Source organism: Jaculus jaculus, chromosome 11, assembly GCF_020740685.1.
Source record: "Jaculus jaculus isolate mJacJac1 chromosome 11, mJacJac1.mat.Y.cur, whole genome shotgun sequence".
Lineage (NCBI taxonomy): Eukaryota > Metazoa > Chordata > Mammalia > Rodentia > Dipodidae > Jaculus > Jaculus jaculus.
Window position 1 is genome coordinate 70,387,605 of NC_059112.1, and position 19,135 is coordinate 70,406,739.

At 38.7% G+C, this 19,135-nt stretch overlaps 1 protein-coding gene across 5 annotated transcripts in view; it reads left to right on the forward strand.

The window, feature by feature from the left end:
• Nmd3 (NMD3 ribosome export adaptor) overlaps positions 1-19,135 on the forward strand; it is a 36,415-nt gene that overhangs the window by 15,619 nt on the left and 1,661 nt on the right. For all 5 annotated transcript variants that reach the window (XM_045130240.1, XM_045130243.1, XM_045130241.1 and 2 more), the window contains 4 exons: positions 11,052-11,197; positions 14,460-14,572; positions 15,323-15,395; positions 17,540-17,646. In XM_045130240.1, coding sequence (XP_044986175.1) covers positions 11,052-11,197; positions 14,460-14,572; positions 15,323-15,395; positions 17,540-17,646 — 439 coding nt within the window. The remainder of the gene's footprint in view (positions 1-11,051; positions 11,198-14,459; positions 14,573-15,322; positions 15,396-17,539; positions 17,647-19,135) is intronic.

The window sequence follows — 19,135 nt, forward strand, 5'->3', positions numbered from 1 at the left end:
GTATTGTCAGGCACTGTGAGGTCATAGATATCCAGGCCATTTTGTGTCTGGGGTTCACATTGTAAGCAGTCCTACCTTCCTTTGGCTCTTGCATTCTTTCTGCCACCTCTTCCATAATGGACCCTGAGCCCTGGAAGGTGTGATAGAGATATTGCAGTGCCTAGCACTCCTGTCAGTTCTTTCTAGCACCATGATGCCTTCTGATTCATCCCAAGGTTACTGCCATCTGAAAAGAGAAGGTTCTCTACCATAAGTGAGAGTAGCATTAATATATAGGTATGAACATTAACAGAATTGCTTACTGGGCAGTTTGATGAGCATAGTATATACATTTAGCCAGCCATCAGCAGGTGTTACACACCTAGGGCTCATGACAACCCCTGTTGTAGGCTTTCAGTATCAGGCATGTATTCCCTCCCAGGGAGCAGGCTTCCAGTCCAATTAGAGGGTACTTTTCCACCATGACAGATGTGTCACTATTGCACCCGTTGGCTCATTTGGTCTGGCTGGCCAAATATGCGGCTTGCAGTGTTCACTGTGGAGTATCTTCACTAGTGATTTCTCTCTCTCCCATTGAACTGCATGTAGAATGGCTTCTTCTAGCATTCTGTCAGCTGCTCTATATGGAGGAGGTTATCAGCTCAGCTCCAGCAGGATTTCTCAGTGGCTTTGCAGCGCAAATATGTGCAATCTTCAGCAATAGGGTCTTACCATCTATTCCTGGTAGGAAACCAAGGACCTCAGCAATGACCTGTAATGTTTTGGGGAATCAGGGACCTCCCTGGCCAGCAACTCACTGGAAGGTATCTCATCCCTGGCATTGAAAATTTTCTAGTAACAATCTGTGGATGCTGAGTGTTCATTGTCCATAAAGGAAAGTTTCTATATGATTTATTTTTATTTTCTTAGATTTTGATTAGCCCTCCCTCCACCCTTATTTACTCAATCTCTTCCCCTGACCTCACTTGGGCCTTTTTTTCAGTCCTATTAATCTAGTCTTGTACAGACATATATACAATACCTTCCTATTAAGTACCTTCCTCCCCTCCTTTCTCTTCCCTTTATATCTCCTTTCTAGCTTACTGGCTTTTGCTGCTGAGTTTTCTTTCTACTCACAGCAGTCCAATCATCTGTAGCTAGGATCCACATATAAGAGAGAACATGCAGAGCTTGGCTTTTTGGGCCTGGGTTACCTCACTTAGTATATATCTTTCCAGATCCATCCATTTTCCTGCAGATTTCATAACATCATTTTTCTTTACCGCTGAGTAGAACTCTTTTGTATACATGTGCCATATCTTCATTATCCACTCATCAGTTAAGGGACCTCTAGGCTGGTTCCATTTCCCAGCTATTGTGCATTGAGCGGCAATAAACATGGTTGAGCAAGTATCTCTAAGGTAATGAGATGAGTCCTTAGGATGTATGCCTGGGAGTGTTATAGTTGAGTCATATGGTAGATCTATTTTCAGCTGTCTTAGGAACTTCTGTACTGATTTTGACAATGGCTGGATGAGATTGCATTCTCACCAACAGTATAGAAGGGTTCCTCCTTTTCCACATCCTTTCCAGTATTTATGGTCATTTGTTTTCATGATGGTAGCCAATCTGATAGGAGTGAGATAGAATCTCAACGTAGTTTTAATCTGCATTTCCCTGATGACTAGGAATATAGAACTTTTTTTTAGATGCTTTATGTCATCTGTATTTCTTTTGAGAACTCTCTATTTAGTTCCACAGCCCTTTCTTAAAATTTTGTTTTTTCATTTATTTGAGAGTGACGGAGAGATGGAGAGAGAGAGGGAGGGAGGAAGAGAGAGAAAGAAAGAATGGATGCTCCAGGGCTTCTAGCCACTGCAGACAAGCTCCAGATGCATGCACCCCCTTGTGCATCTGCCAAAAGTGGGTCCTGGGGAATCGAGCCTCGAACCAGGGTCTTTAGGTTTCACAGGCAAGCGCTTAACTGCTAAGCCATCTCTTCAGCCCATACAGCCCAGTTTTTAATTGGCTTGTTTGATTTATTATTTAATTTTTTGAGTTCTTTGCATATCCTAGATACTATCCTCTATCAGATGTATCACTGGCAAAGATTTTTTTCTCATTCTGTAGGTGGCCTCTTTGGTTTATTCACAGTGTCCATTGCCATACAAAATCTTTGTAATTTCATGAGGTCCCAACTGTTAAATCTGTGGTTTTATTGCCTGAGCAATTAGTTATATTCAGAAACTTTGCTAAGACCAATATGTTGGAAGGGTTTCCCCCAAGCTTTCCTCTAGCAGTTTCAGAGTTTCGGGTCTGTTGTTAAGGTCTTTACTCCATTTGGACTTAATTCTTGTGCATGGAGATAGAGAAGACTCTATTTTCATCCTTCTACAGGTACATATCCAGTTTTCCCAGCACCATTTGCTGAAGAGGCTGTCTTTTCTCCAGTGAGCATTTTTGGCATTTTTATCAAATACCAGGTGGCTATAGCTAACTGGACTTACATTTGGGTCCTCTATTCTGTTCCATTAATCTGCATATCTGCTTTTGTGCCAGTGTCATGGTGTTTTTGTTACTATTGTTCTGTAGTATAGGTTAACATCAGGTATTGTTATATTAACCAGCCTTATTTTTGTTGCTCAGTATTATTTTAGACATTTGATGTTTTTTTTTTTTTGTGCTTCCAAATGAATTTTGGATTGTTTACTCTAATTTCCGTGTATAATGCCCTTTGAATTTTGATATGGATTGTGTTAAATGTGTAGATTGCTTTTGGTAAGATTGCCATTTTCACAATATTGATTCTTCTAATCCAAGAACAAGGATGTCTTTCCATTTCCAAGTGTCTTCTGCAATTTCTTACTTGAGTGTTTTAAAGTTTTCATTGTCGAGATCCTTCACTTCCTTAGTCAGGTTTATGCCAAGGTACTTTATTATTATTATTATTACTGGATGCAATTGTGAATGGGAGTGATTCTCTGATTTCATCCTTCTTGTGTTTGTTGGTAGCATACAGGAAGTCTACTGATTTCTGTGTATTTCTTTTGTATTCTGCTACATGGCTATAGGTGTTTTATCAGCTAGCTCTAACAAATAACAAGCCCAAAATATAGCTTATTTGAGAATGGCAAATCCATCCATCCATCATATTTAACATATAATTTATCCTAATATGGAAGGTGCAACTAGTACTTCCGAATCAAGCCTACCAGGCTTATTTGGTGGGTGCTGACCTGGTATATTTCCAATTACTTTTTGGGATAGTTTTGGTTTCAATTATGCTGTGCTCCTGCTTTGGTGTGTCTTTGGTGCAGTGTGGGTTCAAGTAGGCTGGTTGGGTTACTGGATCGCTGCTCTGGTTGCCGGTGCTGGCTGCTCTGAAACCCCCTTCCCCAGGTCTCTGGTGCTTGCTGGTGCTTGTGGTGGATGGAGGTGGGGGAGGGGAGGCTGTGGATGGTGGCTCTAGTTCTCCCGCCGGTCCACGTGATCTTCTGTGTCATGGTCTGCTCCTCCATTGTTTGCTATGGTCTTCCCTTCACATTTCTTGAGTTTGCGAGGAGCTCCAGAGTGTGTGGAAAACCCCCTCACCTGGCTTTTCCTGTGGCTCAATCCAAGCCTTGTAGCTGCATCCCTGCTGACTCCCTGCCTCAGCTGCTGGAGCCATTTCTGCCTGCCTAGTTGGGCTCTAGATGGTCTGGATCTCTTCTACTTCTCTGCTGCCATTGATAATTTCTTATTCCCCTCACTTTTTAGCTGTTCGAGCTGTTTCTGCCTGCCTATGTGGGCTCTAGATGCTCTGGCTCTCTTCTGCTTCTTTGCTGCCATTGGTAATTTCTTATACCCCTCACTTTTTAATAGAAGAGTGTAGTTTGCTGTTTTTTGGTTTTTTTTTTTGACTTTTTCTCCCCTGTGCTGCTTTGGTGTGGTTCCTATGCTGCCATCTTAACCGGAAGCCATATTATTCTTGATAATAATATTTTGGTAGGCTAGTCAAAATTTGTAGTATTAAATACTTATAAAATACTGAAATTATAAAGCTTTTTTGGTAGTTACCCTTTTTTTTTTTTTGAGAGAGAGGCAGATAGATAGATAGAGAGAATGAATGGGCATGCCGGGGCTTCCAGCCACTGCAAATGAACTCCAGATGTGTGCACCCCCTTGTGCATCTGGCTAACGTGGGTCCTGGGGAATAGAGCCTTGAACTGGGGTCCTTAGGCTTCACAGGCAATCGCTTAACTGCTAAGCCATCTCTCCAGCCCTTAGTTACCCTTTTTTAAATAAAAGAAACAATGAACCTTTACAAATTTACTTTACTCATTGGGGATGCCAGTTATCCCCATGTGGATTATGGCAGTGAATCTATATATTGCTTTTGGTAAGATTGCCATTTTCACAGTGTTAATTCTGCCTATCCAGGAACATGGAAGGTCTTTTCATTTTCTCAAGTCCTCCTCAATTTCTTTCTTGAATATTTTTATATTTTATTTACAAAAGTCTGTCGCCTCTATTTTATTTTATTTTTGATCCTGTTGAAAATGGGACAATGTCACTTATTTCTTTCTCTGTATCTTTGTCCTTTGCATATAGAAAGGCTATTGATTTTTGTGTGTTGATTTTGTATTTTACTTTACTGAAGGAGTTAATCACTTTAAAGAGTTTTGAGATGGAGGTTCTCGGGTCACTTATATATAGAATCATGTGTTCTGCAAATAGGGCTAATTTATTCTCTTTCTTTCCAATTTGTGTCCCTTTTATTTCTTGTGTGAGAGTGGACACCCCTGTCTTGTTCCTGATCTCAATGGGAATTCCTTTAGTCTGTCCCCATTAAGTATTATTTGGGCTTTAGGATCTTAATATATATAGCCTTTATTATGTTGAGATATAGACCATCCATACCTACTCTGTCCAATGTTTTGATCATGATGTGATGTATTTTGTTAGAGGCCTTTTTTGCATCTATCGAGATGATCATGTGGTTTTTGTGTTTAAGCTTATTTATGTTGTGTATTACATTGACAGATTTCCATATGTTGAACCATCCTTGTGTTCCTGGGATGAAGCCTACTTGATCCAGGTGGAAAGTGCTTTTGATGTTTTCTGAAGTCGGCTTGTAAGGATTTTGTCTAGGATCTTTGCATCTAAGTTCATCAGGGAAATAGGCCTGTAGTTTTCTTTCCTTTTGGCATCTCTGCCAGGTTTTGGTATTAGGGTGATTCAACTAGCTTCATAAGAGGAATTTTGGAGCTTTCCCCATTCTCAGATTGGGTGGCACAGGTTGAGAAAAATTGGTTTCAGTTCTTCCATGAAGGTTTGACAGAATTCAGCTGAGAAGCCATCTGGTCCTGGACTTTTTGTTTTTAGGGAGGTTTTTGATTGCCCTTTCAGTCTCGATGGGTGTGATAGATTTGTTTAGGAGATTAATCTGCTCTGAGATTAGTTTTGGTAGGTGGCATGTGTCTAGGAATTCATCCATATTATCCAGTTTTGTGGAGTAGAGGTTTTTGAAGTAAGTCCTGATAATTCTCCCAATTTCACTTATGTATGTTGAGATCTCTTCTTTTTCATATCTAATTTTATTAATTTGAAGCACATTTTTTTTTTCGCTTGATCAAATTGGCCAGGGCTTTATCAGTCTTGTTTATTATTTTTTCAAGGAAATAGTTCTTTGTTTCATCATTTTTCTTAATTGTTTTCTTAGTTTCCAATTCATTAATTTCTGCTCTGATCTTAATTATTTCTATCTGGAGCTTTTTGGCTTGGATACTTTTTGTTTTTCCAGTGCCTTTAGCTAGATGGTTATGTTATTATTTCTTCCACTATCCGTTTATTGTTTAAGAGTGTGTTCAGTTTCCAGGAGTTGGTTGGTTTCTGGCACATCTTTTATTGTTAATTTCTAACAATACAGCATTGTAACCTGCCATCAAGTAGGAAATTATGTCCATCCTCCTAATTATATGGAGGCAGGCTTTATGACCCAGTATATGATATATTTTGGAGAAGGTTCCATGGGTTGCTGAGAAGAATGTATAATCTGTGGGTTTTGGGTAGCATGTTTTGTAGATGTCTGTTAGGTCTAATTGATCTTTGGTGTTGTTGAGCTCTCTTATTTCCCTGTTAATTTTCTGTTGGGTTGATCTGTCTATTGTTGATAATGGAGTATTGATGTCCCCAACTCTGATGGTGTTGGTAGTTATTTCTGTTTTATTGTCAAGTAGGTTTTGTTTAACAAATTGTGGTGCACCTATATTTGGTGCATAAAGATTAATGATAGTGATATCCTCTTGTTAGATCATTCCCTTGATAAGTAAGAAGTGGCTTCCTTTGTCATTTTTGGTCTCTTATGTATAGAATCATGTTGTTTGCAACTAGGGCTAACTTTACTTCTCCCTTTGCAATTTGTATCCCTTTTATTTCTTTCTCCTGTCTTATTGCTTGAGCTAGGACTTCTAGTACTATGTTGAAGAGCAGAGGTGAGACTGGACACCCCTGTCTTGTTTCTGATCTCAGTGGGGATCCTTCAGTCTTCCCCATTAAGTATTATTTGGGCTTTAGGTACTTAATATATAACCTTTATTATGTTAAGATATAAACCATGCCTGTTCTCTCCAATATTTTGATAATGATGTGATGTTGTATTTTGTTGAAGGCCTTTTCTGCATCTATCTAGATGATCATGTGATTTTTGTGTTTACGTTTATTTATGTGGTGTATTACATTCAAAGATTTCTGTGCATTGAACCAACCCTGCATTCCTGGGATAAGGCCTACTTGATCAAGGTGGATAATGCTTTTGATGTGTTGTTGAATTCAGTTTGTGAGAATTTTGTTCAGGATCTTGGTCTAAGTTCATCAGTGAAATAGGCCTATAGTTTTCTCTTCTTGTGTCATCTCTGCCTGGTTGTGGTATTAGGGTGATTCAATTAGCTTCATAAACAGTTTTGGAGCTTACCCTGTTCTCAGATTGTGTGGCACTGGTTGAGAAAATTGGTTTCAGTTCTTCCATGAAGGTTTGATTGAATTGAGCTGAGAATCCATTTGGTCGTGGACTCTTTTGGGAGGTTTTTGATTACCTTTTCAATCTCATTGAGTGTGATAGATTTGTTTAGGAGATTAATCTGCTCTGATTTTACCTTTTGTAGGTGGTATGTGTTCAGGAATTCATCCATTTCCTTCATGTTATCAAGTTTTCTACAGTAGTTTTTTTTGGGGGGGTTCAAGGTAGGGTCTCACTCTAGCCCAGGCTAACCTGGTATTCACTATGGAGTCTCAGGGTGGCCTTGAACTCCTACCTTTATTTGCTGAGTGCTGGGATTAAAGATGTGCACCACCATGCCCGGCTAGAGTAAATGTTTATGAAATTAGTTCTGATGATTCTCCCAATTCCATTTGTATCTGTTGTGTTCTCCTTTTTCCATTTCTACTTTTGTTAATTTGAAGCATTTCTGCCCTTCTGGCTTTCAGGGTTTCCATTGAGAAGTTTGAGGTAATTCTGATAGGGTTACCTTTATATTTAATGTATTTTTTCTTCCTAGCTGCTTTTAGTATTTTCTCTTTGGAGTTCTGTTAGCTTCTTGTAACTTGATAGAGCTCTCTTTTGAGAGGGTGGGAAGGATTTTTTTTCAATAATTTTGTTGATTAAATACTCTATGTCTTTGGTCTGAATTTCTTCTCCTTGTGGTATACCCATATTCCACATGTTGGACATTTAAGCATATTCCATAGTTCTCATGTTCTGTTTACAACAATTTTTGAAGTTATTCAAGTGTTTTGACTCAGGAACTGTTTCTTCTATCTTAACTTCCAGTTCTGAGTTTCTGTCCTCCACATGACTGACTATTCTTCAGAGTATCTGTAGAGGTTTGGACTGGTTCAATTTGGTTTATATTTTTTATTGCCTTTTTATGTATAGTATCCATCCCCTTGTTGAGTTTATTGTTCATGTCATTTTTTTTTTCTTAATGCTTCTTGGAATTCATCCTTGCATTTATTTATGTCTTCATTGAGCTTAGCCAGCTGATTATTGAGGTTCCTCTTTTTTTCCTTTTACTCCTTCACGTCATTTAACTGTCTTTGGAAATCTTCCTACTGTTTTTTTTTTTTTTTAATTAGATCTAATCTAGTGAGGACAGCATGCATACAATTGTTAGACCTTTGTTGATTTTCTGCAAGTTCTGCTAATTGCTTGGCCAGGGTTGCATAGCTTGTGTCTGTTTTAGGTTTTGAATTCTGTTGTCTCTTTTTGGTTTGATTAGAAATTTCCATTGTGGGAGTGGGCAACCTTGTTGGATTTACTTCCACTTGATTTTTCATGTTGTTTCTTTTGTACTATGGTCTGCCCATCACAGTGTGAGACTCTTACATAATTCAGAAGGAAGCTACAGTTTACCCTTGAAGTGAAGTGTATTCAGTGATTATTCTCTTTTATATTTGACTAGATCAGGCTTCTGATGGCAATGGGGCGAGTCCACAAAGCTCTGGTGGGGACCCGAAGACCTGGTGGTTTGGGGTATTGGACTGTGTGGTCAGGTGGCCTGAAGGGGTGGAGTGGGGTGGGGAGAGAGGAATGGACAGTGCAGTCTGGTGTTGCAGCAGGATGGGGGAGAGGATAGGATTGTGTAGTCATGTGATGTGTTGGGGTGAAGGGATGGGACTGTGGGGTCCACTGGCACTGAGAAGCAGTGGGGGAATGGAATGGGACTGTGGGCTTGTGACATGGTGAGGCAGTGGGATGGGGCAGTGATCCCAGTGGCAGGAAGAGGGAGGAAAACCACAGGATGGATGGATGGAGGGAGCAATGCTACCTGGTGGTGGGCAGTGGGATGGCAGTTGCAGCTGTGATGGAGGGCCCAGTGGTGAAAAGAGGGATGAAAGTCAATGGGAGGGAGGGAGAAATGCGAGCTGGCTGGCCTGTGTCCTTGTAGCCTGTGGGTATTGCAGGGTTAACTTGGCTCATGGTCTGACAGCTGGGATGGCTGCTTGAAGGGTTTTGTGCTCTCCTGTTAGAGGTCTGCTAGGATCTTAAAAACCTCATCAATCTTTCCTTTCCTTCCCTGAGGTGAAGCTTGGTTAGGCAGATACCATCTTGACTTGAAGTCCTCTTGTTTAATTTTTGTGACTAATAAGTTTTCTGCCAGTTTTTTCCCCCCCAGTGCTGGGGCTCAAATCCATGGCCTTGTGCATGCTAGGCAGGTACTCTACTGCTGAGCTATATCTATATCCTTAGTCCCCAAGTTTTAATTTTTAAATAGATATTTGATAGATGTGACTTTTTTGATGCAGTAGAACAGTTAAGAATTTTGAGTTTATCATTTTGGATTATTTACAGCATTCTTTGTAGAAAATAAAAAAGTAGTAGTTCTGCCTCCCCCTCCCCCCGTTTTTATTGAGGTAGAGTCTTGTTTTAGCCCAGGCTGACCTAAAATTTACTATGTAGTCTCAAGAGTGTCCTCAAACTCACCATAATCCTTCTACCTCTGCCTGTCAAGTGCTGGGATTAAAGGTGTGCACCACCACAGTCGGCTAAAAGGTACTTTTAAAGGATGAATTCCTAGTGGTAGAATCTTCAGTATTTGGCTCTGTCGTCTTGATCTTTTCCTTAATTAAAAAAATATATATATTTTATTAGCTGAGCGTGGTGGAGCACATCTTTAATCCTAGCACTTGGGAGGCAGAGGTAGGAGGATCGCTGTGAGTTCGAGTACACCCTGAGACTCCATAGTGAATCCCAGGTCAGCCTGGGCTAGAGTGAAACCCTTCCTCGAAAAGCCATTAAAAAAATATTTATTTGATAGAGAAAGAGGTACAGAGAGTGAGAATGAGTATGCTAGGGCCTTCAGCCACTGCAGACAAACTCCAGACGTGTGTTTCCTTGTGCATCTGGCTAACATTGATTGGTTCTGGGGAATTGAACCTGGGTCCTTTGGCTTTGTAGGCAAATACCTTAACTGCTAAGCTATCAGCCCTTTTCCTTATTTTTTAATAACACAAAACTTAAACGAGTTTATTTTTACATTTCTCCAGAAATTTAATGATTGAGCCCTAATCAGTTTAGTTATCATAAAAATAGACATTCTTTACTTTTCAGGTAAAATTAGGCTTTTTTATTTTTTATTTTTCTCAATTTTTATTAACATTTTCCATGATTATAAAAAATATCCCATGGTAACACCCTCCCTCCCCCCCACTTTCCCCTTTGAAGTTAAAATTAGGCTTTATGTCCCATAACCTAAGCAGCTAAGTTGATTAATAATATTTCTAAAATAAAGCACAGGCTGGAGAGATTGCTTAGCGGTTAAGCGCTTGCCTGTGAAGCCAAAGGACCCCGGTTCGAGGCTCGATTCCCCAGGACCAACGTTAGCCAGATGCACAGGGGTGCATGCGTCTGGAGTTCATTTGCAGTGGCTGGAAGCCCTGGCATTCCCATTCTCTCCCTCTCCCTCCCTCCCTCCCTCCCTCCCTCCCTCTCTCTCTCTCTCTCTCTTTTTCTCTCTACCTGCCTCTTTCTCCGTCTGTCACTTTGAAATAAGTAAATAAAAATAAACAAAAAAAATTTTAAAGTGTCATCAGATGAATTGCCTACAGCTGGTTGAAAAGACACTTGGCTATGTGGTGATCTGCTTATTGTAGCTCACTAAAATAGAAATATGTTTGACATTTGATATTTCCCTTATACTGTGAGATGTTTGGGGCTGATGTATATAGGAAGCAATGATGACCTGAGAGAGTGAGTTCTTGGTGACCTGATGCCTCCTCCCAGTTGTTGTGTTCCATCTTCTTTGTGGTTAATTCATTTAATGGCTTTCTGGAATATATTGGTTAACTTGTATATACTTTAAAAACTTCTAATATATTTGCAAGGAGATGGAGGTAGGAGGAAAGAGAATCAGAATGAACGAATATGGGTGCATCATGGCCTCTTGATGCTACAGATGAACTCCATATGCATGTGCCACTTTATGTCTGGCTTGAATTGAACCCAGGCTGTCAGGCTCTGTAAGCAAGCACTTAACTTTTGTGCCATCTCTCCAACCCAGTTACTTTGTTTCTTAGTGTTCTATGCTTACTTTTAGTTGCAGATGTTGATGGGAGCACTTTCTGGAGTCATCCTTTCAATAGTTTATGCCACCCCAAACAGCTAGAAGAGTTTATTGTGATGGACTGCAGCATAGTCCGAGATCTAAAGCGCAGTGCAGGTGCTGGGATGATATCGAAAAAGGTAAGCAACATTTGCCCTTTTAATTTACTTAATACCTTTTTGGTTGTCTTTTGGTTTCAGTGTTATTGTAAGTAGTTACAGAATGTGGAGTTCAGATAAAGACCACATGAGGGTAATGAATGGGTCGGGTCATTATGGTAAATTATCAGACAGTGTAGTTTACTTAGTTCATGTTTTCTCTTTTGTATTATGAAAAACGTTTTTTTTAATCTTTTTTTTGTTGTTTATTTTATTTATTTATTTGAGCGCAACAGACAGAGAGAGAAAGAGGCAGAGAGAGAGAGAGAATGGGCGCGCCAGGGCTTCCAGCCACTGCAAACGAACTCCAGACGTGTGTGCCCCCTTGTGCATCTGGCTAACGTGGGCCCTGGGGAACTGAGCCTCGAACCGGGGTCCTTAGGCTTCACAGGCAAGTGCTTAACCACTAAGCCATCTCTCCAGCCCATGAAAAGTGTTTTTAATGGTTTATTTATTTAAAAAAAAAAAAAACCTGGGTTTTGGTAACAAGAACCAAATAGCAGATTTAACCTGGACTTTTTAAAAATCATTATCTATCAAATACTAAATACTTCAGTATGTGTTTCTGAAATAGGGATACTTTTTGTTATAATCAGTATATTGCTATCAGAATAACAAACTGTTTGATCTAAGTTCCTTTATTTGTCTCAGAAGTATCTTTTAGTGCTTGTTCAAACTAGTATCTGCTTGGGTAGCATGTTATATGAATATTGTAATTCTTAGGCCTTTTACTAGCAATAACCCCCTTTTTTGTTAGAGTATCAACTTAGACAAATAGGACATTTTTTTTTTCTAGAACATTTACCTCTGGATCTGTTTTATTGTTTGATGGCCATTTAACTTGGTTTTATTGTATTTCCTTAACTAGAAATAGATCTAAATGTTTGGCTTAAGTTTAGATTAAGCATTTTAGAAGAACATTTGAGAGGTGGTGATGTATGATTTCTTTTTAGATGGTATTATTTACATTAAAAAAGTAATGCCTGGGCTGGGGAGATGGCTTAGCGGTTAAGCGCTTGCCTGTGAAGCCTAAGGACCCCGGTTCGAGGCTCGGTTCCCCAGGTCCCACATTAGCCAGATGCACAAGGGGGCGCATGCGTCTGGAGTTCGTTTGCAGAGGCTGGAAGCCCTGGCGCGCCCAGTCTCTCTCTCTTCCTCTATCTGTCTTTCTCTCTGTGTCTGTCGCTCTCAAATAAATAAATAAAAAATTAAAAAAAAGTAATGCCTATTCATTGGTTAAAGGGTGATAGGCACATCTCTTCATTGTAATGCATCATTCTTTTCCCCCTGTGATAAGGTAATTTGGCATGAAGTAATATACAGATATCAAGATCCTGTCATCTTTTTTAGGGGCTTCAACATCTGTTAATTCATGCCTAAGGTATTTAAGTAAACTTTATTACATCTTCTGTGTTTATCAAGGAGGAGGTTTCACTGCTCATCAAGGGCTATTTGGTCTTCTGGAAATATTTTTCATCTGAATTAATACACACACACACAACACACATACACACACACACAGATGTATGGCTTTTTGAGGTATGCCCAACAGACTGCTCTTTTTTTTTTTTTTTTTTTTTTTTTTTGGTTTTTCAAAGTAGGGTCTCACTCTAGTCCAGGATGACCCGGAATTCACTGTAGTCTCAGGGTGGCCTAGAACTCATGGCAATCCTCTTACCTCTGCCTCCCAAGTGCTGGGATTAAAGGTGTGTGTCATCATGTCTGGCTTTTTTTTCTTTTTTTTTTTAATGTGTGTGTGTGTGTGAGAGAGAGAGAGAGAGAGAGAGACAGACAGACAGACAGACAGACAGACAGACAGACAGACAGAATAGGCATTCCAGGGCCTCAGCCACTGCAATCAAACTCCAGATGCATGTGCCCCTTGTGCACATGTGCAAACTTGCACTGCATCACCTTGTACATCTGGCTTACATGGGACCTGGAGAGTCAAATATGAGTCCTTAGTCTTCACAGGCAAGTAAGTGCCTTAACTGCTAAGCCATCTCTCCAGTCCTGTATTTTATTTTTTAATATTTATTTGTTTGTTTGGGGGAGGGTGAGAAAGAGGCAGATAGAGAGAATGGGCATGTCAGGCCTTCAGCCACTGCAGAAGAACTCCAGACTGCATGCACCATGCACTACTGTGTATCTGTCTTTACATGGGTACTGGGGAATTGAACCCAAGTGGTTAGGCTTTCCAGGCAAGTGCATTATGCACTGAACAATCTCTCCAGCTCCTTAATTTTTTGTTGTTGTTGTTGAGGCAAGCCTAACAGACTGGCCTTTTTAATGAGAGAGAGGCTGACAGAAAGAGAGAGAGAGAGAATTGGCATGCCAGGGCCTTCAGAGACTATAATCAAACTCAACACATGTGCTACCTAATATGCATGAGTCACCTTGTGTGTCTGGCTTATGTGGAATCTGGGGAGTTGAACATAGGTCTTTAGACACGCCAATTCTCTCTCTCTCATTAAAAAACTTTCCTCTTTATACCTCTGCTTCCTTTTGTCTTCTGTTTTCACATTCCATAATTCAGTTGTAAACTCTTAGTTGTTCTTGGCCTCACATTACTTGGACTGGCTTTGTTAGTAAAAGGTTTGCATGTGTTGTTATTTGATTTATCCTGGAAGTATGAAATGTTGCCTCAAATGTTTATTGTTTTCTAGTATAAAATTTCAAACTTCAGTTGTTGTTTTGTGACAAATATGCCTCAAACAAGTATACATCCCAGAAATTCATTTGATAAAGATTGGGCTCTCCGTGTGCCATTGGGATTTGTAGGCTTTTTCTGAACTTATTGAACCTTTTGTGCTGTATTAGAGTCTATTTGGAGCATTTCCTCACTTTTAAGAGTTTTCTGCCTATTAGTTAATCTCTTGTTAAGTCTATATTAGCCAGTTTCCCTATGAGAATATTTATTTTGAAAATGTCTATGTGTGCTTATAAATACACATATACATATGCATGCATGTGTGTGTGTGTGTGTGTGTGTAATGTTTCTAGGTAACAATGTTAATGTTTTATATTAGCCATAAATAAAATCTTAGAAATTCATTTATAATTTCCTTATTAGTCATTTTCAATACTCATGATTCACTAAATTGTTAGTCTTGACAATGTTTTAGAAATCTGGACAGTAAACTATATTTTTTTAAACAAAAATGAGAAAAAATTGATACTTAATTTTACATGGAGTTATAAAAAATTTGCATTAATGAAGACTTCATTTTCTTTCCATCTTAAGCATAGCCTTGGGGAAGTCTGGGTACAGAAAACATCTGAAATGGATACAGATAAACAGTATTTTTGTCGCACTCACTTGGGACATCTTCTAAATCCTGGAGACCTGGTACTGGGGTTTGTATTATTTTTACAGTATTTAAATTGCCAGTTAGCATTGCAAATTTCCCTGACAAGCCAACAAACCTGAGATACTCAAGTTGTTAATTCCAAAAGATTGAAGAATTCTTAGGATCTTTGTAGTTTATCTTGATAACTAGTAAACTGTGTATTGGACAGAACATTTTGGCTGTCATGTAAAAGTCATTTGTTCAAGATTTTGGTAACCAAACCCTGAATTTATGTAGTTAATCCATATGTTCAGTTTTTAGGGGGCACATAAAATTATTTTACTTATTTTTATTTTATAGCATTTTTTAATGGCAGCCAGCCATATATGAAAAGACCTAGAAAGGTGCAGAACTTTTTTTTTTTTTTTTTTTTTTTTGAATAAAAGCTTATTGGTGTGCCTGAATTGTTGGTTTTACTCTTAGGGTTTTGGTTCTTTTACTAGAGAATGAAGGGTGTGTGTGTGTGTGTGTGTTTCATAAACTGTATGGGACCAGTCAGTTAAATCCTGAAGTTAGATTGATATGTAAGTCTGTTTTGTTTCTTTATAGAGTAAGGTGGGCAGTAACAACTAATACAAAAAGCTCAGGGTGCCTGTTATCTTTACTAGGCCTTGTAGAAAAGCATACTTACCACAGTAAGTTCCCAAATTTTTAAAGTGTAAATACTGAATGCATCATATGGAAGGACATTTAGATATGTCCCTAAGTGACTGTTACAAGTAATAATCATTACATTTTTCTGTTGTTTACATTGCAGGTTTGATTTGGCCAGCTGTAACTTAAATGATGAGCATGTCAACAAAATGAACCCAGAGAGAGTTCCAGATGTGGTAAATTTTCCTTTTTTGTTGTGAGAGGATTTATAAAACTCAGGAGTTGGATGCATACATCTACACATGTGCAAATAAATTAATTTAGAAGTTTAATAAATATAGTTAAGTCACAATAGAGTAGTATTCATTTTTATTTTATTTTTTTCTGGTTGGGTAAGTCTGATTATTCAGGGTTTTTTGTTGTTGTGGTTCTTTTTAACCAAAATTTCATTTCTTATCAAATTACTTGCTCCTGGGGCTGGAAAGATGGCTTAGTGGTTAAGGTGTTTGCTTGCGAAGCCTAAGGACTGGATTTGATTCCCCAGGACCCACGTAAGCCAGATGCACAAGGGGCTGCACGCTAGAGGCCCTGCTGCGCCCAATCTCTCTCTCTTTTACTCCTTTTCTCTCAAATAAATAAATACAGGAATAGCAAAAAAAAAAAAAAAAAGAACCTTGCTGCTGTTGGGCCTTGTAGCACAGTCCTGTAATCCCATGTACTCATTAGGCTGACAGAGTAGGATCACAAGACCTACATAAGCTTAGCATTCCAGGCTAGTTTGGAACCTGCCTCAAAATAAAAACAAGAGGGTTGGGAGTATATGCTTAGTGGTAGAGTACTTGCCTTATATGTGTAGGAGGTCCTTAGTCAATCTCCAGAACCACAAAAACAGGACCAAAAAGCAAACACACACAAAACCAAACAAAAACCTTAATATTATCTACACAGGAAAAATAAGCTTGTAGCTAGAAATGATAACCCTTAAGGGTTTTTTTTTTTTTTTTTTTAAGATTTATTCTTAGGTAGGGTCAGCTTATTTTCTATATTGTATATATTCTCCCGGTCAGTGGATATTTCGAGCTAAAACCATGTTAAATATAACTGGAGTTGAAAATAACTTTGATAGTTAGCAGCTCTTAAAGACTGATTAATTTAAGAGTTATGAACCACAGTGAATGAACTCAGTGTCTCCTGACTTGTTTAATCTTTTAGAACAAACACTAATTTGTTTAGCTATAGGAAAAAATACAATCAGGTAATAAAAGGACCCCACCACTGCCATCCAGTCCTCAATTAATTCTCAGGGTAGAGGTAGAAAATGATTTGGGTATAGGTCAAAATGGCCATTTCTCAAAAAGTCAAAAGGAGTGGTAGTTTTGTAAGTTTGTGTTTTTTCTAATATTAATTTTATTTACTCCATAATTACTAAGTTACTTAAGTTCTGTAAGTGCTTATTAGTGATAATAATAGAAAAACTTATAATGTTTCAGAATGAGGCATATGAATGATAGCTAAAAATTGAAGTTTGAGTAAAATAAAACTTTTTTTGTGTGTGTTAGAAAATTTTTTAAAAATATATTTTTGAGGCAGGGTCTCACTTTAGTCCAGGCTGCCCTGGAACTCTCCCTGTGGTCCCAGGCTGGCATCAAACTCACAGTGATCCTCTTAACTTTATTTCCTGTGTGCTGGGATTAGAGGTGTGTGCCACATGCTTAGCTAATAATTTACTAGTCAGTGGTATTTTTCAGTTAGCAAATATTCACAACTATATAAATAATGCCCAGTGCCTTCTTATGTAAATATACAGAATACCATTTTTAAAGTCCTCTTGGGGATGACTCAGTGGATAAAGTACTTGCTGCTAAAAGTTAGAGTACCAAATTTGATCTCCAGACTTGAAATAAAAAGCAGGAAACCATGGTGGGCTTTCTGTATCCCAGCATTGTGACAGCAGGATTTTAAAGGCAAAGATTGGAGTTTCACAGCAAAGAGCAAAATCAGCCGAATGAGAATCAGGGGAGAGCCTGCCTCAGATGAGGTGGAAAGGCTAGGACTCACCAGAAGATTGTCCTGTCACACGTGCTAAAGTCCTCTTGACATGGTCCCTGAAGTGTAACTGTTGTCATCAGTCTAGTGACTTCCTGGCAAATATTTTTTTTACGTTTTGGATTTTGTTGGCCCTACTGTGTTAGTTGTGAGTTTTGTTACTGCTTGTGGTGGTTTGATTCAGGTGTCCCCCATAAACTTAGGTGTTCTGAATGCTAGGTTCTCAGCTGATGGGGATTTGGAAGTTAATGCCTACTGGAGGCAGTGTATTGTTGAGGGCATGCTTATGGGTTATTACAGCTAGTTTGTAACACTGCTCATATTTCTATTACAGGTATTAATCAAGAAGAGTTATGACCGCACTAAACGCCAACGCCGCAGAAACTGGAAACTGAGGGAGCTTGCAAGAGATAGAGAAAACATGGATACAGATGATGAAAGGTCCTGTATGGCTTTATTTGTGTGTAGGTCTGTGTGCATGTGTGTACAGAGGCTCAAGATGACCTCACGTGTTATTCTATGAGAAGGATGGTCACCTTTTTTCAAAACACAGTCTCTCATTGGCTTATAGCTCATCAAGTAGGCTAGGCTGGTTGGCCAGTAAGTTACAGGGATTCAGCTGTTTCTACTTCTTTAGCACTGGGATAATAAGTTTGCACCACCAGAGTTGGCTTTTTTTTACATGGGTTTCATTTCAGGTTTGAACCCATTGATCATACTGGCATGGCAAGCACTTTAACCAGTGGGGCTGTCTCTTCAGCTCTTCTTTTCAAGCCTTACAAGTTGTTTCAAAGAAAATACTTAAGATAAACCATTTTTGACTTGTAAAGGAACAGTCACACACAGTTGAACCTTTCCTCAATGAATTTTTGGATTTGTTTAAAATAGTTTTTTTTAAGGGGGGAAGGGGAGAGGGACACCAGGGCCTCCTGCCACTGTAAATAAACCATTTCTCCAGTCCAGATTTTTTTTTTTCTAGCGAGGTGTAGGGTTTCACTTTAGTCCAGGCTGATCTGGAATTTATTGTGTAGTCTCAGGCTGGCCTCAAACTCATGGTGATCCTCCTACTTCTGCCTCCCAACTGCTGGGATTAAAGGAGTGCGCCACCATAACTGGCTTGTTTTGTTTTGTTTTTGGTTTAAGACAGGGTCTCTAACATAGACTGGCCTTGAATTTTGGATTTTTATCAAAATACTGTATACAAAGAGTAATTTCTGAGTTATTGTTGTGTTGATGTAAATAATTCAACTGAAAAGTTAAAATATAATAAATCCCCCTGTGGATATCACAAATAAATGAGTTCTTATGACTTAGGAGTTAAAAAAAATAGTTCATTGGCATCAAATGTTATTTTTCCAACAAGTTAGGTAGGCATAGATGAAGATAATGTGTTCTAATTAAGCTTATTGATTGATTTAAAAAGTGGTCCTCATGGTGAAAACATACATATTTGGAAAAACAAAAAATTATATAAAATTACTTCATAAATTTTGAAATAATATTTCTGGAGTACAATTTCAAAAAGTAAAAAGAAATACGTTGATATAAGTACATAAATACATGGTCTACTTTCATATGTAGTCTTAAAAGTTTACAAGTTGTTGTCATAAGAATTTTGAGGTTGCATTGCATTTGGAAAGATGGTTCAGCAGTTAAAGGCGCTTATTTCAAAGGCCTGGATTCAATTCCCAAGCCACCCATGTAAGCCAGATGCAGAACATGACATGAGCATCTGGAGTTAATTAACAATGACAAGAGATTCCAGCATGCACACATAAAATAAACATGCATACATGTGCAAATAAAGAAGTATAAATAAATATTTTTAAACAAGAAATTTGAGGGTGCAGGATAAAGGGTAGAGGTAAGAGGTCTTCTTATTATATTTAATATCACTTTATAGTCCACTGCCTTTACCAACATAATTTTG